At 39.0% G+C, this 24,235-nt stretch overlaps 2 protein-coding genes across 2 annotated transcripts; both read left to right on the forward strand.

The window, feature by feature from the left end:
* Positions 1-1,695: 1,695 nt before the first annotated feature.
* On the forward strand, positions 1,696-6,540 carry ppp1r7 (protein phosphatase 1, regulatory (inhibitor) subunit 7). The gene is made up of 10 exons (XM_084369505.1): positions 1,696-1,799; positions 2,588-2,683; positions 2,900-2,955; positions 3,478-3,543; positions 3,710-3,840; positions 3,954-4,116; positions 4,251-4,367; positions 4,450-4,554; positions 4,694-4,780; positions 5,575-6,540. The coding sequence occupies exons 1-10, from the start codon at positions 1,760-1,762 to the stop codon at positions 5,749-5,751; spliced, it is 1,038 nt and encodes a 345-aa protein (XP_084225631.1). The 5' UTR covers positions 1,696-1,759; the 3' UTR covers positions 5,752-6,540.
* Positions 6,541-8,787: 2,247 nt separating this feature from the next.
* ubxn7 (UBX domain protein 7) lies at positions 8,788-18,135 on the forward strand. The gene is made up of 11 exons (XM_084369501.1): positions 8,788-8,908; positions 10,771-10,924; positions 11,135-11,199; positions 11,326-11,391; positions 11,494-11,606; positions 11,970-12,116; positions 12,479-12,569; positions 13,183-13,313; positions 13,687-14,191; positions 15,863-15,942; positions 17,055-18,135. The coding sequence occupies exons 1-11, from the start codon at positions 8,803-8,805 to the stop codon at positions 17,214-17,216; spliced, it is 1,620 nt and encodes a 539-aa protein (XP_084225627.1). The 5' UTR covers positions 8,788-8,802; the 3' UTR covers positions 17,217-18,135.
* The last annotated feature ends 6,100 nt before the right edge of the window (positions 18,136-24,235 follow it).

A 24,235-nucleotide genomic window follows, 5' to 3' on the forward strand; every position in this document is an offset into this window, starting at 1 on the left:
TTTAAGTTTAGTTTTTTACATTTGTTTAGTCTGACTGCCGGTATTTCACTGTTCGAAAGTAACGGGGATGGAATATTTAGTTATTGAAGAAGAAATAAGCTCTTTATTATTTATTATTATATTATTTAACTGAATCTCAAATCATATACAAATTCAATTCATTGTCTTTTTGAACAGGTAAGACTCCACTACAGAAATGGTGAATTGTAATAAGTAAATAAATTGTATGTAATAATAAGGTTACTTTATTTTAGAGCACACTATAAGATGTAATAAGCTGTACGTTTTGTCAAGTTAGGCAAAAACTAGAAATTATACGGTCTTTATTATACAATAAACATATATTAGACACTGGTTTATTCATTTAGGTTTTTTTTATTGGTTTAAAATAAATATATCAACAGTTAACATTCCTTTATCCCTCCAAAAAATACTGAAAAACACCTGAAAAAAGTGCTTTAAAATTGAAAAATATTTGACAATGTGTTACTTACTTCTTGTGTTACTTTAAAAGCAAAAACAAAAAACAAAAAAAAGAAAGAAAGAAAACGCCCCAGAAAAATGTCACTTTCTTTCTCCAGGGTCAAAACTGCAGGTTTCTCAAACTATGTGTGCACACGCATGGGTGGCTGTCTGCTTCACAGCTGACCGTAGAGGCCTGAGTGTCTCAGAGGCTGATTAGCGAAGCAGTTACAGTCTTATTGGTGTATACTTTGTTTGTTAGGATCATTTTTTAAATTGCACTCTTGATCACCTGAAATGTGTGACTTTAACAGGATCGAGTCACGAAGCTGGGAGCTCAAGGTACCACAATGAACCTTCTCTGATCTCTACAGAAATGATTTAATCTTTCATCAGAATATTTTCTTGCCAGCATAACAATGAATCATTCAGATTGATTTAGAGGAACATTAATACAAACGCTTTGAACCTTTGTTTCAGACACCTGCAGAATGAGGTGCTCGTAACGCTCAGAGAGACGATGAACGCTCCAACTTCCAATCTCTTGATGATCTGAAGGAAGGAAGTGTGAAGTAGCTTTCATTGTCACTGTGATCAATTGTCTTTTCATGATCATGAGGATGACTTGACCTATGATGGATCTGACTGTTGTTTCCTCAACTAGGTGCTTCAGAAGAAAAACAACAAAGCTGAGGCTGAAGACTGTATCGAGGCAAGAGTTAAGTTGTCTGTCAGTCCCTCAAGTGTCTGTGTGGCATCATCGTCATCATCATCATCATCATCATCAGTACAATAATAATGCAATATTTTGTTCATACTTGAGAGATACAAGATGTGAATATTGTCCTGGTGTATATGTGGCTTTTGCCATTTCATCACAAATAAATACAGATATCTGTTCACCTCTGTACCTTTACCTGAAGAAGACACGATCAGATCAGTCAGATCCACATCAAATAACAGACGGTAGTGTGTTTGGTGTTTTTCCTTTTTATTCGTGGCGTTAATCACAACTGACAACAAGGACTTTCATACTCATAGTCATTTTGATCACTAGATTTTTTCATTTGAGAGCATGAAAAAAACCTCACTCATGTCTAAACCCTGGCTGTGACCCTGCTGGTCAGTGTGGTCCTCCCTCCTCCCCTGCCTGTTGCAGTGAGCACGGTACACTGTGTTCACTCCTCTGGCCCTCAGCTGTTCCTCAGTGTGCTGCAGCAGCGCCCTCTTGTGTCTGACGTCAGTATGAGCCTCCACCGGATTGGCTGGGCGGTTGTCAGGACTGTTTACAGGAAACATGGCTTCCCGGTCTGTTGGAGAGCTCCAAGAAATGGAAGGTGGGTAAATATGTCAAAGATGCGCCCGAGCCACGATTATATTAGCTGGACAAGTCGGTATTAATATAGAGAAACGTGTCTATTTTTATATGAGCACATCCGGCGATTTGTTTTCCTTGTTACTCATCAGACCTCTCCATCCTTAGCTTGCTAGCTAACAAGCTAACAACAACCCTTGTTAGCTGACGTTAATCAGTTAACTCATGCTGCCCTGCTAATCGATATCTATCTCAGTTTCTCTACCCTCTTGGTCGTATTAATGGTTTGTAAATTGTTTTAATGCTATTGTAGCTTGTCTGCCCATACAACATGTTACCAATTTTGGCTCGTAAACGTGTCTACTGTGGTCCAATCAGCTACCCTGCTAGCTAACATGGTTAGTAGCTAGTGTTCAGCCTGTGTCAATGTAAGAAAGCTAACCCTAGCTTGCTAGTTGTCTCTAAACTAGTAAGATTGGAAACAGCATCACATCAGCAATTGAAACAGATTTAATTAGATAGGAAGTTTAGTCTCGATTCAGCACACATGTTTTAGCGATGTATTCACGTAACAGGGTGCAGAAACATGATCTTGTTAGCATTAATGGTTTGTTCATCCAGACAGAGGCAGGATGCTCCACATGACATCCCCTGCCTCATCAGTGGGCGAGGTGGAGCTGGGCCTAATCTAATCGTTTCATCATATTACACGTGCATCAGCTCAACGTGTCACTGATACAAAATCAGGCAGCAGCTCTGCATCTGCATGGTGTCATGTAGCTCTCTCTTCTCTTTGTCTGCTGACTGTAGTGGACAGAAGGGGTGAGTCCGAGGAGTCTGGTGATGATGAGACCAGAAGGAGGAGTATCAATGGCGACGTGGATCCCAATCAGCCCTCTAACACAAGTAAATCTGCACACCTCCAACATGTCCGCCACGTAGAAAGGGACACGAGTCTGACTGTCAGATGTGATGTAATTCAACACGAATGATCAAAAAGTGTGACACAGCATGGCAGCATTACATAACTAAGCTTTTTGTGTCCGTATCATGTCTATTAATACTCTACCTTGGTGTAATTCCCATATTGGTTTATCTGATTTAGTCTTGCTTTCATTAAAGATAAAGAAGAGTCTCCTGTCGACATGGACACCATAACCTTGGACCCGGAGGAAGAGGTAGGAAGATTGTCTAAAACTTACAACTCTGGCCCCAGATAATGTCTTCAAATGTCTGGTTTTGTCGACAAACCAAAGATATTCAGTTTGCTTTGACAGAAGAAGCCAGATGATATTCTCATTTAAGAAGCTGGAATCAGAGAATGTTCACTCTTTTCTTTAAAAAAATATTTGATTAATTGATTAGCAAAATAGTTGCTAGTAAATTAAATAGTTGACAGCTATTCGATTGATTATTGTAGCTCTACTTTTAGTAAAATGTCCGTCTCGTCTAATGACGTGCTTTGGTTGGAGCTGTAGTTGTGTTTTAGGGAGTTAGCTTGTTTGTGGTAGACTGGACTTATTTGCAGTGCTGCACTGTATGCCATGTCCTCTATTGACAAGTGTTTCGCCACTTCACCTGTATTTTTGTTTTCCGTTAAGTCCATGTGTGGGCTGGGCACTTGTGTGTACATGACACAACAAACCTTAATAACTGCTTAAAGACAGTACGTCATCCTAAGCTGTCTGTTTTCTCCCAAGGATGTTGATCTTGTTCATTGTCGTATTGGAAAGATTGAAGGATTGGAGGTGCTACAGAAGGCGAAAGTGAGTAACCTCTCGGAAAAACTACAAGTAGACTTTGTACTAGAGGAATTAGTGATATTTTCTTTATTAAATCATAACATAAATGAAGGATTAAGAGCTCAGTATTAAAGTGCAGCTATTGATTGTATCTGTTAATTGTTTTTCTTTCATCTGTCTCTTCATACAGACACTTTCCTTACGACAGAACCTCATTAAAAAGATTGAAAACCTCGACAGTTTGTGCTCACTGCGGGAACTAGATCTCTATGACAATCAGATCCGCAAACTGGAGAACCTGCACCACCTCACAGAGCTGGAGTAAGTAAGAAAAGTGTAGAGATTTCATCCAAAAAGACAACGGGTCAAGTTATTCATGGCAAATCCAATTTCTGCATATGAGCAATGAGCATGTCTGTTTTACCGACCCACAGGCAGCTCGACGTGTCCTTTAACCTTCTGAGGAAGGCGGAGGGTTTGGAGCAGTTGACTCGGGTGAAGAAACTTTTTCTGCTCCACAACAAAATTGGCAGCATTGCCAGCCTGGAACAGTTAACGGACCTGGAGATGCTGGAGCTGGGCTCCAATCGCATACGGGTAGGACAAGAAGGGTTGTTCAAACCTGGAAAATCAATACGACACATTTTGTTCTTCTTGTCTTTGGTGTGAAATAATTATTGAATCATGACGTTGAGCTTATTTGTGTCTCTTTCATTCGGTTTCGTTCACAGGTCATAGAGAACCTGGACACACTTTCGTCTTTGCAAAGTTTGTTTCTTGGCACCAATAAAATAACTACGCTTCAGAATCTGGACGGTTTACACAACCTGACTGTTTTAAGCATTCAGGTATTGTCACGCAAATCTTTTCAACACTTGTATGTTGTGTATTCTGGAAACATTGGTTAATAATTAGCACATTTCTTCGCAGAGTAACAGGATTACTAAAATCGAGGGCCTACAGAACCTCGTCAACCTGAGAGAGCTCTATCTGAGCCACAATGGCATTGAGGTCATCGAGGGCTTGGAAAACAATGTGAGTTATAGAAATTCCACAGCCTATTTCTGAAAGGACTGAATGCCAAACTGTCCATCATGTATTTTGCTAACTGTGCAAACATGCACAACAAAGTTTGTTCTGTACATTCCAACAACGTTTGTTTTCCCCCTCACAGAAAAAGCTAACAACCCTGGACATCGCAGCCAATCGAGTAAAGAAAATTGAAAACATCAGCCATCTAACAGACCTGCAGGAATTCTGGGTAAGGATGATTTGGGAGGTTTAACAAGAACCTTTTGATAAATGAGCACCTATAGCTTTACCAGCTCACCTTTTCCCCGCAGACATCTTGACTCGACGTAGCAGGAGAAGCACAGGTGTAACAATTACATTAACAGTGTCTCTGATCCATTTAAAGTCTCAGTAAGCCAAAGAGCCGACATGCACAACAGCAGAGCTTACCTTAAGGGCTGCAAGTATTATATCATGACACAACAGTTGTCCTCTTGATATTAAAGGCTGCATTACAGTAAGGTCAGGCCATTTTCTGAACTTACCAGACTGCTCTACTTGTTCTAATACTTGACTTTACCCACAATATATCAACGTCATCTATCAAAAATCACATTGTGTAAATATTTTGGAAAAGTACTAAACTATTTTGATATAATCTTTCTTGAAAAATCAAATCAGTTATGAGAATAGTTGGCGATAGCTTGTTATGACTATGACATGTAAAATTCTTCTTCCGGTGCCAGCCATGTTAAGATATGCTGTATTTTATGTCATTTATTATCTGTTTGAACACACTGTCTCTGTTCACAACATTATAGAGTGTAATAACCCTTTTTCATTAAATGTTTATATACTGCTATGTAGCATTTTTATTGATCTAGTGATTTGAAATGTTAATCTATTCATTTTTAAAGTCTTAAAGTCTTAAGAATTGTTCTTCTTATTAACAATTTTGTTTAAATGTACTCCACCTCCTCCATACCGTATGTCACCAGTCTGTGTTGTCCTCTGATTAGCTACATTGCGTATGCTTCTCCCCAGATGAACGATAATCAGATAGATAACTGGTCAGATCTGGATGAGTTGAAGAATGCCAAGTCTCTGGAGACGGTCTACCTTGAAAGAAACCCTCTACAGAAGGACCCGCAGTACCGGCGAAAGATCATGCTGGCGCTGCCCAGCGTACGCCAGATCGACGCCACCTTCATCCGCTTCTAAACTGCTGCGTACAGCTCACCTGCCACCTTCAGTGTTCGCCCCCACCGCCCTGCCTGCCCACAACACAAACTTCATTTTAAAATGCACTGGCCTCACTGAAATCACGTAGTCACTCCGTACACAAACAAACATTCCGACACTAAACTCACCCACGGCTCACTCGACATACATGTATGCATGTATGCACTCATTCACACCTCGATCTATGCTATTGTATGGACGCTTATTTATTTATTAAGCAGGATATGAACTGTGAAGGTAATTCCCCCTGAAAGTACCCCAAGCCCATTTCTTCATTTCTCCTCTGAACTTATTTTCCTTTTATTGTTTTGCATGTGGGATAGAGTACAGAGACCTCGTCTTTCCTCCATCATGCAGTGCCCATCAGGAAAATGATTATTTATCACTGTTTAAGTTGCACTGCTGTCACGTTTGAGGAAAGGCTGGCATTCTTATTATTTGAGGGATTTTGTTGCGGGTTAATTTCTTTTGGTTGGACAGGATGAGACTGTTTTCACAAAGGTTCACAGCGGGTGGAAGAATGATTCAACTTGAAAGAGAAAGTCCGTAATAAAGTATAATTTACATATTTTAATCTTAAGAATACCTCGTTATCTTCTCCTTTGGTTCCAACGTGCTTCAAAACTGTCCTGAACAAAAACTTTAGAGTCAGAGAAACGTATAAAAGTAAAGCCTAAGTGACGCCATGCAGATCCTCTTTAAATCTGTGTTTTTCAGGAAAACGGCAGAATCTGATGAATCATTTTAATAAACTGGTATCATAACCGATGAAGGGCAAATTTTAATGTCCGGCAGCCTCGTCTCTTCCTTGTCCAGATATTTTACAGCTCCTATGCCCTGTGTTATTTTTTTATTAATAAGACTGACCTCTGCAGTAAAATAAAGCTCATGAGAATGTAAAGTCATTTAACGTATGTCCATGACACCCCTCCCTTTTTTTCTTTTGGTACCTTGAACACATCATTGATTACAGCCAATTCCCAAAGTCTAACAACTTCGGGAAACTTGTTCGTAATTTTTTATTTGTTTTTAACGGATAACGGTAAAATGTAGGTTGTATTGAAGTGAATTTACTTACCGGTGGTGAGTAAAAGTGTTGTTAACTAATGTGATGCTCAGACAATTTTTTAAACACATTTTGAGGTTTAAAACGCTCAAATGTGTAAAAAAGACACGACAGTGACACATTCTGCAATATTCTCATTTGGCCTTCAGTATTGCTTAAAAATAGATATTCATGTATATTTAACATGACCTTCAACAAAAACTAAGTGACCTATTCCTATTGTCCCCTGTATATAATGCTTGAGTGCACTTGAATTATTCCCTCTTACAATTATAACGTGATGCATCTTTTCTATGAAATAATAACTTCCCACCTCAGGGCTGAAAGGTCACGTGTGTCCACAGAGCAGACGCATCAGATTTCAGTGCGTTTCTGGGTTTACATGGAGAGTTTAAGATAAGTGCTTTCTGTGCAACAGAAGATGCTGACCATTATCGTCTAATTCCTTTCATGTGGGACTATAATTATTAAAGTGGCCTGAGTTAATATCGAACCTCCCTTTGTAAGCAACAAGACAACAGCTTAAAATGCTGGTTTGTATTATTGGTGTTTTGCTCTTTTTCAAATGAATTGACATTCAGATTATAAACCTTTTAAAAACAATTGTTCACGATTAGAAAACTAGAACATTTATGAGCCGTTTCAGACTATCAGCAAAACTGAAGGACACTGTGCATTATTGATGTGAATGTAATCTTATTTTATATTCAGCTTTAACTATAATTAAAATTGGCCAGTGGGATTAGAAGTGTCACTTTGTGTATTTGTAAATATAGTTTGGACATATCAATGATGTAGAAAGTCAGTGCCATCACCACTTTCCCTTTGTAAACTGAACTCCTTTTTTTTCTTGTTTATGCCAGGCAGGACAACAGATTCGTGTGAAATAACGTAATTAAGATCTTAACTTGACCTCGATTGGTCACTGAAAGAGCAGTTGTTCAAATTGCTGGTAGCTTGTCGTTGGTAGAACTGATTCTTCAGGTTTTGGACTCGGTTGAAGCTGTTTTGAAACTGAATGTATTATGCAAATAATAAAATTACACTACTTAAAGCGCAAATCTGTGTAGTCTTAATTTATTATGTATAATATTTGTCATGACTAGTCTGAATTTTGAAATTGAACTGAACAGTCAAAGTTATTCCTCATCTTTGATTTTAACTTTATTTATTTACAACAATAATATACAACAACAGTGGCCCAAAACAGTGCGGAGACTTGGTGCAAGGAGTGAATCAGTCCAGTATAAATACACTAAACCTATTTAAAGTCTGCATAGCCTTTTTGTTCTTCATGTCGAAAGGTGCCAGACAGTCCATCTAGATTTGTGGATGTGAAATTGATCTTGAATGATCAGCAATTGAATTATGTAGGTCACTTCATCCCCATGACAAGATTCACCATCGCGTCAAACAGACGACTGTGCACATAACACCCATTTTCCTAGTGACAAACTGCTGCATGTGAAAAAAGTGTATTCCTCTTATGAATCTGTCTTATAAATACATTACAACAAGACTTTATTTTATAATACTCAATCTTTTCATTTCATCTCTATATCTTATTACTATGTCATTTCTCTTTTGTTTTTTTTTACCAGCTATATTGTTGTTTGACTTTATTACCTATTGCAATTAAACCTTTTTCCAATGCACACCACCAAATGCAGAGAGGACCAAAATAGTTTCGTTCCTGTTACAACTTGGTTTAAATCTTAATATCCATATTTACAATTAAATGGTTGTTAAGCAGATGATGTTTAGGGTGAAATTATTTAAAAACTTAAGGGAACTGTATTCAAACAAACAAACAAACAAAATAAAATACCAACTTGTTTCAAAGAACTAGCCAGTGACACGCCATTTGTAGTTACTGAACCACATAACCCACAATGCAGCACAATCCTTTGGTGACGCATGGGGCTCGCGCCGCGCCAGACAGGGGGGAAAGGACGGCGTAGCGCATGCGCCACATTTATGTTGTTGTTTGTGGCGGTAAGATGGCGGCGCTCGGAGACACCTCAGCTCCGGGGGTGAATGGGTTAATACAACAATTCACAGCAATAACAGGTAAAAATAGCCTTTTATTTTGGGTTTGGTCTATCAAGTAGGTTTGGTTTGTGCAACAGGAAAAGCTCAGGAGAGAAAGAAACAGTAAGAGCAGACAAGAAAATGGACGTTTAGTCTTGCCCTGGCCCCTACGCTGTCAGTGCTGTGCAGAGGGAAAAACCACAGCCAGTTATCTGATAAACTCAAGTGAAAGACTCGGAAAAGGGCTCATTAAGCCACCTGCTTTGAATACGATATTACACAGGCACTTAAAAACATCACATATTCCTCGTGGTGCTCATTAAAGACACCATATCGCCAGCCTAGAGCTGATTCCCAGCTCCTTTTTGCCCTGCATGTTGTTTGATAATGTGGAATGGACGTCGGCTGTGCAACATTTCCCTTCTTCATCACCAGCCAGGCTTCGTGTGGTGTTACTGTCATCTTCACTCAGGCTGTAACGTGAACAGCACTCGTACGAGCAGCGTTTACGTCTCCGACTACTCGCCGAGGTCTCCTTAATTGTTTATGTGTGCTTTGACGCGATGGACAGTGTTTAAGTTTTAAGTTATTTAACGGAGAAAAGAGGAGAGACTCAGTTCGGGGGCTGCTGCTGGACTTGGAAAGTGAAACGGACATGCGCAGTAGAGACGGAAAGATCATTGTAGCCAAACGGAGCTGTACACTCATAAAAAGACCCAACGTTAATGCTTAAATCTGCTGTTTTATCACATGCTAAATATTTTTTTCATAATTTTATGCATTGTGGCGGCTCACGATCTTAAAACATCTTGCCACAGTTCTGGTGTTTCCTCACGTTTTTGCCTGTCAATCACTTAGCATACACGTTAGCTACACTTTCTGCCATACCTTTTAGCCTTTTTATTAGACTAGATGCTTTTTTTCCCCTCACACTTTTAAAAGGTTTTTCCGGCTTTATTTTGCGTAGCGTTCAACTTGCAATCACTATTTGGAGATGTGGTTATCCCTGATGGTAAAGTTAGATTACTGCTGCACGTACACCCCATGATTGGAAAGTTTCATTCTGCATTTGAACAAAATGAGGAAGTACATTTGTACAAGACTAGACGGGATGTTAACATTGACCAGGTAGTTGTTTCAATTGTGTCCAAGTATGCTTTGTCACAAAATAGCGGAATGAATGAAAACTAGTGGCCCTCTGAAAGACAACTAATTAAAAAAAAAAAAAAAAAAAAAACGTGTTGGCAGTATGTGTACATGATAAGAAGTAAACAGATTGTATGCATGAAGAAGTATTGTACTTTAAATTGATCCATTTAATAAACAATAGAAGGGCTGCAAACATATTCTACTATATAAGTGATGCTGAAGTAATGTATGTTACTATAAGATGTGTCATCACTGTAGATTTTGGCAGATAACTAACAGGAAATTGCAGAACAGAAATGACAAATATTTTTTTGGTAATTTAGAAACATTTTCCCCAGTACATAGTTTGTACCCCCGGCCCAGAGAGCACTGACAAATCCTGATTAGGACATATTATGGTCACGAATCTTTATCCAAATTACAGGAGCCGTATGAAACATTTTTGTTCATATTAAAATTTGAATATTGACCAGTATATATCGTTTTTAATCCCTTTGTTTTATAAAAGTAACTTTAAAAAGCTAAAACATGCACAAAAAAAAACCAAGACAGGTTTTTAAACAGCTTATTTCACTATAAAACAGGGGATCTTTGAAGATCAAATTCTCATATGTTACTGAGTATGTACAGCTTTCCGTCATAGATTTTTTTCCCCCATGAATTACATGGAAATTTTGAGTTGTCACACACATCTGCATTACAGTTTTTGTCTATTGACAATATCAATATGCTTGTGTCCAACGCTCTTCTAGGGGCCACAGAGAGTGTAGGAAAACATATGTTGGAAGCATGCAACAACAACCTGGAGATGGCAGTGACCATGTTTCTCGACGGAGGTGGAATCGCAGAGGAGCCCAGCACCAGCTCCAGTTCAGCAGCTTCAAGCAGCAGAGCTCCCCCTTCAGAGTAAGCTGATATTTCTCCTCACAAACTTGTGTCAGACAAAACTAAAATGCTTCAGGCCTTTTTTCTCCACATTTCTTGATTGTTTTTATAGTGTTCCTAATGTTCTCTCCTAATTTACAGTTGTTATTAAGTGAGCTGGAAGGAATGATTGACTGCTGTAGATTGATTCGCATCTCAGAATAACACTTTATATGTTGCCTTTTGTCTCAGTGAAGTCCGAGCACCCATTCCCCAGAAGCAGGACATACTGGTGGAGCCAGAACCTTTGTTTGGAGGTATTACGGTGCTTCCTTTCTTTTTCAACCTCATGCAAACAGATCTTTTACTAAATATTTTTTTTTAGCTGTGCTGTTTCAGTCATCTGCTGAATGTGACTGTTGTTGTGTCTGTTACACATGCAGTGCCAAAGCGAAGAAGACCTGCTCGATCCATATTTGATGGTTTCCGAGACTTCCAAACAGAAACAAGTGAGTACATTTAAGCTTGAAAATCTGCCACGTTTCTCTCTGTGTCAGCCTTTTTCACTGTGTCTTTACTCCCTATAATGACCATAAATGTTCTTTTCTTAGTTCGCCAGGAACAGGAGCTGCGTAACGGTGGCACGGTGGATAAGAAACTGAGCACCCTGGCAGACCTTTTCCGTCCTCCCATTGAGCTCATGCACAAAGGCAGCTTTGAGACGGTGAGGAGTCACTCAGCGGACACTTTACACCTCCCGTCTTAATTCTGGTTGTGTGAACTTTCAGTGAAATTTCAGATGGTGACCATGTAGATCTCAGGTGGGACACCAGGTGTGTCGAGCATGCAGGTTGTCATTTTTGATGATGCTTTTTCCCTGAGCATTCTTACAGTGTTTGAAATGGGCTTTTAAAATGGAAACCTGTATAACCACCATGACATGTAATGGCATGACATAGTTGGTTTTCCATAAAGAGACTCATGTTTACTTGGTGGATTGAGTTAATTGTCCTTTTGGTCTGTATCCAGACTTACCAATAATGACTAATGACTGAATCCATTCTATATTCCTCTATTGTGCTTTCAGGCAAAAGACTGTGGACAGCTGGAGAACAAGTGGCTAATGATCAACATACAAAACGTTCAGGACTTTGCTTGCCAGTGTCTGAACAGAGATGTTTGGAGTAACGACGCAGTGAAGACCATCATCAGAGAACACTTCATATTCTGGCAGGTATGCAGTCTCAAAACTCATGGTCACAAGTGATCTACAGTGCTTTCACATTCCTGAAAACTTTGTGTTGAGGTCTTTGCAAGGGTCCAGCTGCAAAACTGATTCAATGGGAAGGTCATGTGATGCAAAAATAGAAACCATAGGTCATACAGCAACAGAAATGGTACTTAAAGTAGTGTTTAGCAGTGCAAAACAGTTGAAAGAAAGATTTTCTGATTGTGGAAAAAGCCTTGTAAAAGGCCACAATAACACACTTTGTCCTGAAGTCCAAACCTTTACATGCTTTTATTTACACACAAGTCACTCATTTCAAGAATATCTGGTGTAATACGTATTGTAATGTGCATTTTCTTTCATTACAGGTATATCACGATAGTGAAGAGGGACAAAGATACATCCAGTTCTATAAGCTGAACAAGTTCCCCTATATTTCCATCCTCGATCCCCGCACAGGTGAGTGGGAAGTTAGTCACAGCATTATCCACAGTTCTGATGCCTGATCTCCAGTGACACCATGTATCTGCTGTTTCTTGGGTGGAGTTATTTTTGAGAGAGGGCATCATATCCATCCCGCATGCGTACCAGTTTAAAAGGACAAGACAGCATTAGACATAATACATTGCATTTGTCATCATAGGCATAGAACAAATTATGTTTGGTCGCCCTCTGAAACCAGCAGCAATAGAGCACAAGAGCAAGACAGATAAGAAGAAAATATCTTAAACACTATTAAAACAAGAGTAAAACAAATAAAAACGAGAAAAAACAAGGTAGAAATAAATAAATAAGAAATATATGATGAGGAAAATAAACAAGATAAACATGATGAAGAGATATGATGAGGTCCTAATACTACAAGGTATCATTCAGGAAGTAATAAAGAGCAAGAGATCCTTTTTATATGATTACTCGATGGGATCAGTAGAGGCCAACAATAGGTTTTTGACTAACTAGAAAATGAAGATATCTGTTACAAGATGTCTTGCCCTAGCTGTTTACATCCACAGAATATCTGCTTTTGCTGATTTGTTGTTGACCTGTGCTCTTGGAAACGTGTTCACTTTAGGTCAAAAGATGGTGGAGTGGAACCAGCTGGACGTGGCATCGTTCCTGGAGCAGGCGACTGGCTTCCTGGCAGAGCATGGGCAGCTTGATGGACCATCGTGCCATGCACCCCCTGCCAAACGAGCTCGCTCTGTGGGTCTCTCATCTCATGTATCATCTCTAACTCTCACATTTGTCTCTGTGTGACTCTGTTGGATTTTTTCTGTCACAACTCAGAATTATCTATCAATTGTAGGGTTATTATCTGGGATTTTCGTTATTATATGTCGTGACACTACATGATTGTTGTCTCTTCCTGGTTCGAAGGCTGCTGCATCACAGACTTACTGATGATATTTTTCCAAATTTGCACATTATCCTTTGAGGGCTTCATTAGTAACCTCCAAAGATCGTCACATTATCATAAATACTGACTTATTAGTAGGCTATTTTAAGACACTTCTCTGTGATTTTTCCAATTCTTCAATTTGTTTTCTACAGCTGCACCCTCTGTTTTCTGTTCCAGGAGAGTTTGATTGACGCCAGTGAAGACAGTCAGCTTGAGGCAGCAATCCGAGCCTCCCTACAGGAGACCCACTACGAGTCCTCAAATGCCCCGGAAGCCCCCGATTCTCCCCGATCAGACGACGAATCAGACGCAGAGCCTTTCTCTGACAGCGAGGGTCCTATCTCTGTCGATGGCTCAGACAGCGAAACGCCAGTACCCCACGAAGAGAAAAGTTCCACCAGCAAACACACCCCGCTCCCCTCGGCCACTGCAGCCCAGCAGCGTCTTCATCCCGATAGTTCGACCTCCTCTCACAGAAAGTCTCCGTACAAAGAAAACAACCACAGTCACAAGAAAGAGGAGAGCAAAAAGAACCACCTGGAGCCCTCGGCTGCTGGTCCTCGTCATCCTCAGCCCGAAGCAGATTCTGGAGGGAACCACTGCACCACATCAGCAGAAAGCGCTGGACCATCCAGGACCAGCACCACCCCACCCTGTGACGATGACTGTCCTGATGACAATGGTACGTCAACATACACCTGAAACACCGATGTTTGTGTGTTTTATAGTAAATTTCTCCAGCCTGCAGAAAGACCACTCTCAAAATGTTCATTAATAAGCAGCATTCAGCAGTACTCAGTGAGAAACACAAATTTAGATTTGAGAGGTCACAGCATAGATATTCAAAGTAGAACTACAACTACATGTATGTGGTACGACATTACAGATATAATCGTGAGATCTCAACAACTGTATTCAACTGTGTGTACTTTCTCATTCACTGTGAGATCTCACTATACTCTAGCTCTATACTGCTGACTATGGACACTGTTTTTCAAGGGACAATGATAGAAGGTCAAAGACCCATTGTTAGAGGTGTACACGGAACGCTCATGAAGACTTCTTTCTATCTGACATTATCACCGGCTAGTTTGCTAAATCACTTATCACCCTGCAGGATGAAGAATGTCAAGAATCAATTGAGGCCTGTTTGCACTGCACATACAATTCATTCTCAGACTAAAGCTCTATTTGCACGGGACAAGTATTACCAGGGGACCTCATGTGATCAAGAAATTTCCTCCATGTTTCAGGATTTAAAAAAAAGACTATTTTACTTAAATTTACTGACATTATTCCCCAGATAATGATGTCAGGGCTCCATTGCATTAACATTCAAGAAGCATAGCCTCTGTTTATCAGCAGCCACATTAATTATATAGTCTAGAGTTGTGTTGCTCATTTTTTGCATGTACATTTCAGCTCATTTAGCTCAAGTAATGGATGCTTTGTGGCTGTACTTTAATGCCTTTTATCACAGCATAGCTGTTGGCTGCTGTTAAAGACATTATGAGCTGCAATCAAATGTCTTTTTCAGTCATCTAACAACAGAAAACAGATGTTTAAAAAGAAATACAACCCAAAATAATATTATCACATGACCTCTGTGTTTGGATTTATGTAGTAAATAATATGCAGTGGAGTATTTACAAATTACAGACATGGCAGAGTTGCACGGGAATAATATCAAAGACAAAAGGTAATAATAGGTCTGTGCCAGTCAGCATGTTGGTAATTTGGGGTTGTATTTCATTTTGAATATGTTTGCTGTTGTCAGACAACTGAACAATTCTCAGCTATATTGACGTTTAAAAGAAGAAAGACAAAGTTAGGAGCATCCAAAGGTTTTCATACTCAAGTACAACCACAAAGTATCTTTTACTTAATCCAGAGCTGCAAATGTGTATTTCTGCTATTAGCACATGCAGAAAGTAGGCAAATCAACTCTCATCTGTCTTAATGTGGTTGCTGAAGAACAGATGCTTTACTTTGAAGAGTTGATGTTACATGGAGCTTTGACATCCTGTCCAGGAGATGATGTCAGCCAATATGAGTAAAATACAGATGTTGCTTATCCCATGTGAATGCGCCACACCAAACACATGGGGTCATTTGGTAATACTAGTACTGTGCAAATAGAGCTTCAGTGTGTGTTTTGTTTTTTGCATTTTTCATCTGCAAATAATTTAAAGTGTAGAAGGATGTGTGCTGTCAGTGATTAGCCCAACAAAGTCCTCATTAAATTATGCTGTATGTTCTGCACATGGCCACTGCTTCCTTTTACTGATTGGATAGAACATCTGCATCATTTCTGAAAGATACTAACGTCTTCTCTTTTTTTTTACTCCCACAGGTCCCAAAGCCAGGTTAATGCTCCGCTACCCAGATGGACAGAGAGAGCAAATTTCCTTGTCTTCTAGAGCAAAACTTTTGGTGAGAAAACACCATAATAACTATTATAAAGGAGAAGTTCAACATTTTGGGAAGTGTGCCTCTTGGCTCTCCTTGCCGATAGTCATATGAAAACATCAATGTCACGTTTTTGTCTAATGTACAAGTATGGCACTTAGCTTAGTTTATTTAGCCTTAGCTTAATATGCATAAAGACTGATAGAAAATAGCCCGCCTGCTCTGCCTAAAAGTAAAAAAGAGATATCTGCCTTCCAGCATCTCTGAAGCTTGCTAATGAACACATTACATGTTGTTTGTTCGATTTAAACAGCAGTTCAGCAACTTACAAGGGGTCATGTATCTGTCTATTTTGCACAACATATGTACTTGTACTTCATTAGTATTTTAATTTTCAGCTTCTTCATACGCCCACTCCACTACTTTTTGGAGGCAAATATCATATTTTTACTCCACTATGATTATTTTATAACTTGAGTTACTAGTTACTTTGCAGACTGCATCCTGTATCAGAGCCAATCCAGCACATTTTTAATTTCATTTTTATTATTGGCAATCAAACTTAAAAATAAATGCTGATTCCAACAATCAGAAAAATGCTGAGTATCGGATCAGATGATGAGCCAGGTGGATAATTAGTCAGCCCATAGTACACAGTATTTACATACATGTAAATATATGTAAAAAAAAATGTGCTCGTATTTTTGATACTTAAGTACACTTAATATCAGATACTTAAAGACTTTTACTTAAGAACGATTAACATTGGTGACTTTTACAATTACTATTATTATTATTATTAAGTAATATTTTAACACAATGGCATTTGGGTGCTTTTTCCAACTCTGTTGTTGTTGATAATCAGTGAATTTTAGAGGGCCTGGTAGGTGGATTTTTCACATTGGACAGAGCTAGGTGAGATCTTTTTCCCTGTTTCCAGTCTTCGTGCTAAGCTAAGCTAACTGGCTACTGGCTGCAGCTTCATATTTAAGCTTATTGCCCTGAATGTCAAACTGTTGCTTTAAGTAAAATAAATGTGAGCATTTCCTCTTTATGCCCAGTTGACAGTGCACATTATCACATGAATACTGATTGTTATTTAAAATGTCTGACCTCTGTTATCTTCTTAATTCAAGGCCCTGGTCAGACACGTCCAGTCCAAGGGTTACCCTAACGAACGCTTCGAACTCGTCACCAACTTCCCCAGAAGGAAGCTCGCCCACTTGGACTATGACATCACGCTGCAGGAGGCGGGGCTTTGTCCACAAGAGACTGTATTTGTGCAGGAGAGGAACTAGCCTTGTCAGACACACTCACTTTTTGCTTGTCTGTATCTCTCTGATAGACCTCACCCTTTCACCAATGATCTGGGACGATGTTACTGGCCTTGATCCCATAACCTTCTGTTCTCATGGAATTAGGACCCGGTTCTTGCCAAGACCACTCGTAGTGGATGGACTACTTTCCCCGCCACTCCACTAGTTTGAATACTGACATCTCTACTGACAGCCTAATCCCTTTGTAGTGCTCTACAGTTGGCCAGTAAGGTGTTACGGATGCCAGCACTCTTTAATTTTATAATGTGACTTATTCTTTTCTGATGCAGGCTTCATTTTGTTCTGAACACTGAGGCTCATCAGGACAGAATATATACAATATAGCTCATATTCAAATAAAAAATACCAAAACAATGGATCAGTAGTTGATGATGAGGCACCAGGGACTTGTACAAAGAGACTTTTACCTCCCATAAAGGACGTTAAATGTCAGAGTTTATTTTCTAGGTCTTCTTGTTATTTTCTGTACCTGGGGACAGATAAAGGGAGGCTCATTCTTGTTTATTTTGACCCAAATTTGGTCTCACATGGTCATTGTTTGAACAGTTGTAATTATTGGAAAGGGGGGCACTAAAAGAAAAGTCAAGAACACGTGTCAGACCCTGTGACACACACATGTAGATCTGAGCGGATTCGAGTTGATCTGCACATTTTTACTCGAGTTTCTATCGGCTAACTAGAGACTAGTAGATTGTTTTTGGATTTCAACTTTTGATACAGAAGGGAATGAATGAAGGGTGGTACATCTCATCAGTCGGACCTACACTGTACAGAGATGGCTTAGAGAGACTGATATTTAGCTGTAGTCGTCGTTTCCTTTCTTTTTTTTATATGCTGCCAAGAAAATATGCTGATGTTGAAATATAACCACCAAAACCAAGGGAGATTCTGCTTGATCTTTTGTTCCAGTTTTGGTTTGTCCTCTAAATAAAACTCAAACTACACGATGTGATGAGACAGATATAGGATCTACCCAGTGGTCAGAATAAATGTTGGCAGTGTATGCTTCTGTAAACCACGGTTATGTAGAAACTTTGAGTTTCTTTAGGTTCATGTTGTGCTTCTGATCTGGTTAGCTTTAGGCACAAAAACTGGGGATGCACGATATATATCGGACTGATAAATTTCAGCCTGATTTTGGGAAATTTATATCATCAGCCATTTCTCAGTATCGGTGAAATTCTAGCCGATAAATGGTGCCAATTATATAAAGCAAGATTTCGTTAACTGACTTAATAAGCGCAGCATTTACAAACTGATACAATAAGTGACTGTTTGCACCCTGGAAGTTGGTTTGTAATCCACCAATGACGATGAAGACGAATAGGGCAACAAAGAAGAGTAGCAGCTCGTTGTGCTTGTGCCATCAAACCGCTGCACCTGGAGCCATGCAGTGTAAAGTAAACAAACACGACTGGAGATGTCCCAACTTCTCATCAAAAATATCAGTTTTATTGTCACCACAAGGACAGCTGGACATTGTCCCTTGGTCTTCTTAGGTATAGTTATCCTTACAAATGTTAAAACGCCACGGTCCCCTGTCAAAAATATCCAGTGGTTTCACATGTGCTAATGTTCAGTGACTGCTGTCACTGGCTGGGCAGTCTTCTCTCTTTTAACTCAACAACCATCCCCTCCACCTCCTGATCTGAAAGTCGGGTCATAAAGATGACATCGGAACGTGATATGATATTTATTGTACAATTATCAATATGGTACGCAGCCTTTGACGCACAAATGTGAACATATCAGTGGTTTGCAGAGATGTTAACTGCCAACATTTTGTGCAGGATCCAACCAAAAATTATATCAAAATAAATACAGAAAAAATGTTAGAAGAAGAGATAAGCAGCAACTCCTGACAATCAACTGCAACAACTTAAAAGGCAAATGGATAATGCGCTTTAGATGGAGTGCATTTTAAAGAAATTTGATCATTTGTGTCTGTAGGCTCCTTTTTTAGTCAGATGATGAAAATAAAACCCATAGGAATTTCATATCATAAACTGCTACCTAGTCTTGCATGTCAGATTATCAGATGTGTTGCAATTGAGGCCTACATCAAAGACTGACGATGTTTAGTAAATGAAACGAATGACGACAGTTCATTATCAACGTCAGAGTTCTCAATTGAGACGTGATGAGAACTGGGATACATGATCATAGAGCTTTTAGGTGAGAAATCATGTTGACTTGTATAGGATGCCACATGGACAGCTGGTGGCAGTAATGTGCCTTAAATGGCAACGATTCTTCAGTAAACAAGGTGACGAAGACCACCACCAGCCAGTGTAAATAATTAAGATTAAGATTAGCTCTACTAATGTTTGATGGACTTGGAAATTACTACAGGAGTTTTTGTTTTTGAGTGACAAACTCACAAGAAAAAGTAATTGTGTACCTTTTAAGTCGTTGCAATTGGTCCTGTGGAGTGATGTTTTTCCTTTTCTGTTCAGCTTTTCTGTATTTAAAAGTTTTTACCAAACGCTCCAGCCCTGGAAGAATGGAGGTGATGTACTGTATGCTGCCATGACAGTTCACTGGTATCCAAATAAGCTCCTTGGTACAAAGTCTGCTTGAATCACAAGCAGATACCTTTCTGTTCACAGTTAAAGCTAAGTTAGTACAAACCTATTCATTGTGAATAAGCCAATCAGGGTGACAATGGAAATAAGCTGGTGGTAACTATTAATAGCAATATAACTGACCTTTATAACTGAATAAGAGCTATAACAATTTGTCGATCCAAAAGAAAATTAGTTGCCATTAGTTTTGATGGTTGCAGCGTCTTGAATGTAAGAATTTGCTCTTTTTGCCAACTGAAGAGTTTTTTTTCTTGTTTGGATAAAAAGAAGCAACTTAAAGACGTCACTTTGTGCTCTTGGAAACTCTGATGAGCATTTTTCACAATTTTCTAACACTATAAAAAAAAATGCAAATAATGTTTTGTTGCAATGCTAAACTGAACTACTGGCAAACACACTTTTTTAAGGATATGGGCTCAAATCTTAACCTGTGATCAATTCACAATTTCTCTCATCCACAGTACTGGTGTGGTAGATTGGGTATTGTTGTCTCTTGAAGATCAACGATGGGATAAAAAAGAAGTGTGTCCAGTACTACATTATATAGAAACAACCAATTTAATGCTCCATTTATAATGTCTGAAGATCACATGTAGTGTCAAGCCTCTAATTATTTTTTCATATTCCCCTTCCAGTAAGGGGCCCAACTGATAATAGTAAGCATGTTTATACGGGGCAACGGTCAGAGTTGAAAGAAAAGGACTTGCAGCTGTACAAACAGATGAGGACACCGACTGCTTCACTGTCCTTGCTGTGTGGGTGCTGCAATACATGGGGGGCATTCCTTCATCACCTTGTTTTTTGGTGTCACGGACAAACGGCGGGAGGTAATATGCCGATAAAGGGCTCAATAAAGTAGTACTGAACCCTTTACCCCCAGAAACAGAAATGCTTTATTTGCCCTGATCAGCTCCCGAAAATACAGAACAACAAGCCATACAACAGAGATATCTCAGTATTCTTTGCACGATAGCATCTGCTGGGTCTTAGATGTTGGAAACAATGTTTTCAAGATTAGGAATATTCTTAGATTAATCTGCAGTGAAAATAATTTGCAGTGATAACCTGCATTCAAACCCAAATGTAATCGTCAGTGCTGAAAGGTCGATGAGGTAACCAGGACAGCAGACAGCCGTCAGAACTGGCCTGTTTGAGGTTTCGTCTGTTGCATAAGAAGGGTGTTGACCTCGGTCATCTCTGGACCTTTCAGCTGCTTCTCAGAATGGAAGTCAATCGAAGTTAATGTGTGATCAGTCCTGAGTTTAAAGGGGCACTCGCACCAATTCTACACACAAAGTTCAGTTTGTTTGTCACAAGGATTACGACTCAGCCTGGGAGGACAGTTGTGTAATGTCTTCTGTGGCTCTGGAGGAGGTTTCTAAAACTTGAAAAATTTAAGCTTGATGAATTTTTATTATTATTTTGGGCGAAAGGCATGAAACAGAAAGCATGTGTCACAAACGGGAGGTGAAGAGATTAAAAGAAGTTGGCATTTAAGAGGCATGGAGGTCTTGGGAAGATGCTGTTTAGTTGCATTATGGGAAATGTAGGATCCAGTATTTTAGAAGCTTAAGTCAGGATATATCTGCTGCTGTTTTTCAAATCTGTCTCCCTCAACTTTATGACAGCAATACTATATCACGGGAATACCCGTAATATGCAGAGATGACTGGATCCTGCTGTTTAGAGAAGCATGTTTGCAGATGGAAGACTTGAATCTCCTGAATCGCCGGTGAAATGTGTTTGATGTCACTCCAGTCCTGCAAAAACTGCTGGATATCGTGTTCACAAGAAGTGGACGGATGGACGGATCTACTAGCAGTTCCACCAAACACATATTTACCCCCAAAATATCTCAGATTGATTAATCATGATGACTTTTAGAAGTTCCAAAGAAATAAACCTGTCCCATATTTTTATAAAACAGCCATAAAATAATAATAATTGAGAATTTGTAATCAAATTAATACAAATGTATTTTCTGAACTTAGTGTGTTTCTTCTGGTGTGCTCCATTATTCATCTCACGGCCTCTCTGATGTATCATGGAGGTTAGGAACTAATAGACTAAACTACTAAACTGTAAATAAAGTAGGTAAACGTTACTTCCGCCAGCTACAGGAGTAAAAGGCTACCTACGCATTGATACTGTTAACACACATTTTGTTTCAGCAGGACTTTTATTTTTGGTACTTTAAGGACATTTTACTTTACCGTACTTTGACTTAAGCGTGTAATAGAGTATTTTTACATTGTGGTACTAGTATGATTACTGAATACTTCTTCCACCACTACAAAGGCACAGTAAAAGCTCACTCTGAACATCATAACAGCACGAAAAACTGGTATGAGCAGTGTCAATACCTCCTGATTAACATTCCAGGTGTGTTTTTCTAGAAACTGTGCTTGTTTTCAAAGCGTGCTCTCGTCATGTGTGGGTATTACAATGAATCATCACTGACTAAGCTTTATGTCAGGGCCATCTCCTGCAGTCATACTCAACTTTTACTTAGTCAGGTGCAAAACACAAAATGTTTTGCCCTGGCAGCACTTTTCTTTCATGTAATACATTCACTTATATTGTGGACAATTATTACGTAGATCTAAAGGGGAGGGGTGGTTGCTATGATGTAACATAGAGCATATTTTTCATGTACTTGTGTCTCACCACACCGCACGGACCGAAAGTGTGTTTGTATGTAATGTCCGGTCTGTAATGCCTTGTTAGCCCTGTGCTCTGCATGTTTCAGGGGAACAATCATTGATGATAAGCTTATCCGCTCTGATTTGGCACAGTCAGGAGTCAGGAAGGCCCCGTGGACTCACAGACGTGCAGCCAATCACAAGAGGCCCAGAGGTATTTCGGGAAGCTGGATTACAAAACTCTTCATTAGTGAAAAAAAGGGAGGGGTTTTAAATTAATAGCACCAAATATTTCTTTGTTTAATAGGCTACTACAAACGTAAATTTGGGATTTTTCTTAACTTTTTTTTTTTTTTTCAGTAAGTGTTTTCTTGTCTGTGGATGTTTTTATTGCCAAAGAAAAGTGTTAAAAAGAAAACAACAAATAATAAAAGAATAAAAGAATAGAAATGAATATACATAGATAAGTAAATAAGAAAAAGGAAAATAAACTTAAGTATAGGAGTAGAATAACAACCATGCCAGATTTCTGAATAATTAATGCACACAGCATAAATGTCAACTTGTGCACTGAGCACAGCACAGTCATGTTTTTGGCTCGCTGACTCAAGAGGTGTCATTACAGTGATGCTGCTGAGTCAAGCGTCAGCACAGATTGACAAAGGCACAGTAATCTGTGAGGGTTCAGGGAACTGACGCAGGGATAAAGACTCAAATCAACATCAATCATGAGAGGAAAAGACAGTCTTTCATCAGTCAGAGAGCAATAACAACGTAAAGCTCGCAAACCAGTGGCTACGTCAAGCAGGTCTGATGACTGTTATTGGAAACAGGTGTGATGTGAGGAGCTGCAGTCCTGAGGACAACTGGTCGACGGGTGAGGAGTTACAGGAGATGTTGGTGACCGGAACAAGCTGAAAACAACCTGTCACGCTTTTATTTATTTGTTTATTATTTTAGTAAACATGTTCAGACATGGTAACAATTAGAAAAACTCACTTTTCCAAATACAGTTACACAGTGATTTGTCCTTCACACACAGTCAATATAAAAACAACAAAATCATAAAAAATATCCAAAACAAACCAACAAAACATGAATACAACATGGAACAGGCCGAATAAAACACACATATATATGTATATACATACACACATTATATATTAGTTGAGTTAGTATATATGTATACGTCAGTCTATATAGGTGTGTATGAAATTATGAGTTAAATGAAGGGTTAATATTTTGTATACAAATTATAAATGAATGAATGATGTATTGGGTAAAATTGGCTTATTAAATAAGTGTATACTCCCTACTCCTTTTCAAACTTGTTGTTTTTGAGAATTTCTTTGTTGAATTTGTTGTATAGGTTACTGTTTTTCCATTGTTTCAGTTGTTCTTGTCTTGTTTAGTTTGTTTTCTTTTATTTTTACATGTTTGAAATAAAAATATATCAATTCATCAACAATAAAAGTGATTAAAAAAAGAGGAAAAAGGAGAAAACTGATTTACTATATTAAAAAGTAAGTTCTGAGGAGTGATTTTTCAAAAGGCAGAAAATTAAAGGTTACTTACCTTTTATTTGAATACAATAACCTACTTCCTCTGGAGGCTCCTCGCTGCACTGTGCGGACAGCTGAGAAAGCATCAAAGAATCAATCAAGAACCTACGGTGAGTATATTTTTAGGGCTATTCTTGATCGAATGTCAATTTCAAATCACGTGCACTGCAGTCATGATCTGCTGATAGTGC

Source organism: Pagrus pagrus (genome assembly GCF_965226575.1).
Source record: "Pagrus pagrus genome assembly, chromosome: 12".
NCBI lineage: Eukaryota > Metazoa > Chordata > Actinopteri > Spariformes > Sparidae > Pagrus > Pagrus pagrus.

What these genes read in the sequence shown, in the direction of transcription:
- ppp1r7 (XM_084369505.1), top strand. Translation starts at nt 1,760, where the DNA reads ATGGCTTCCCGGTCTGTTGGAGAGCTCCAAGAAATGGAAG. An exon ending in AGGTGCTACAGAAGGCGAAA is followed by an intron (nt 3,544 to 3,709) that starts GTGAGTAACCTC and finishes CTCTTCATACAG; the next exon opens with ACACTTTCCTTACGACAGAA. An exon ending in CAGACCTGCAGGAATTCTGG is followed by an intron (nt 4,781 to 5,574) that starts GTAAGGATGATT and finishes GCTTCTCCCCAG; the next exon opens with ATGAACGATAATCAGATAGA.
- ubxn7 (XM_084369501.1), top strand. Translation starts at nt 8,803, where the DNA reads ATGCGCCACATTTATGTTGTTGTTTGTGGCGGTAAGATGGCGGCGCTC. An exon ending in AGACTTCCAAACAGAAACAA is followed by an intron (nt 11,392 to 11,493) that starts GTGAGTACATTT and finishes TTCTTTTCTTAG; the next exon opens with TTCGCCAGGAACAGGAGCTG. An exon ending in CATCCTCGATCCCCGCACAG is followed by an intron (nt 12,570 to 13,182) that starts GTGAGTGGGAAG and finishes TGTTCACTTTAG; the next exon opens with GTCAAAAGATGGTGGAGTGG.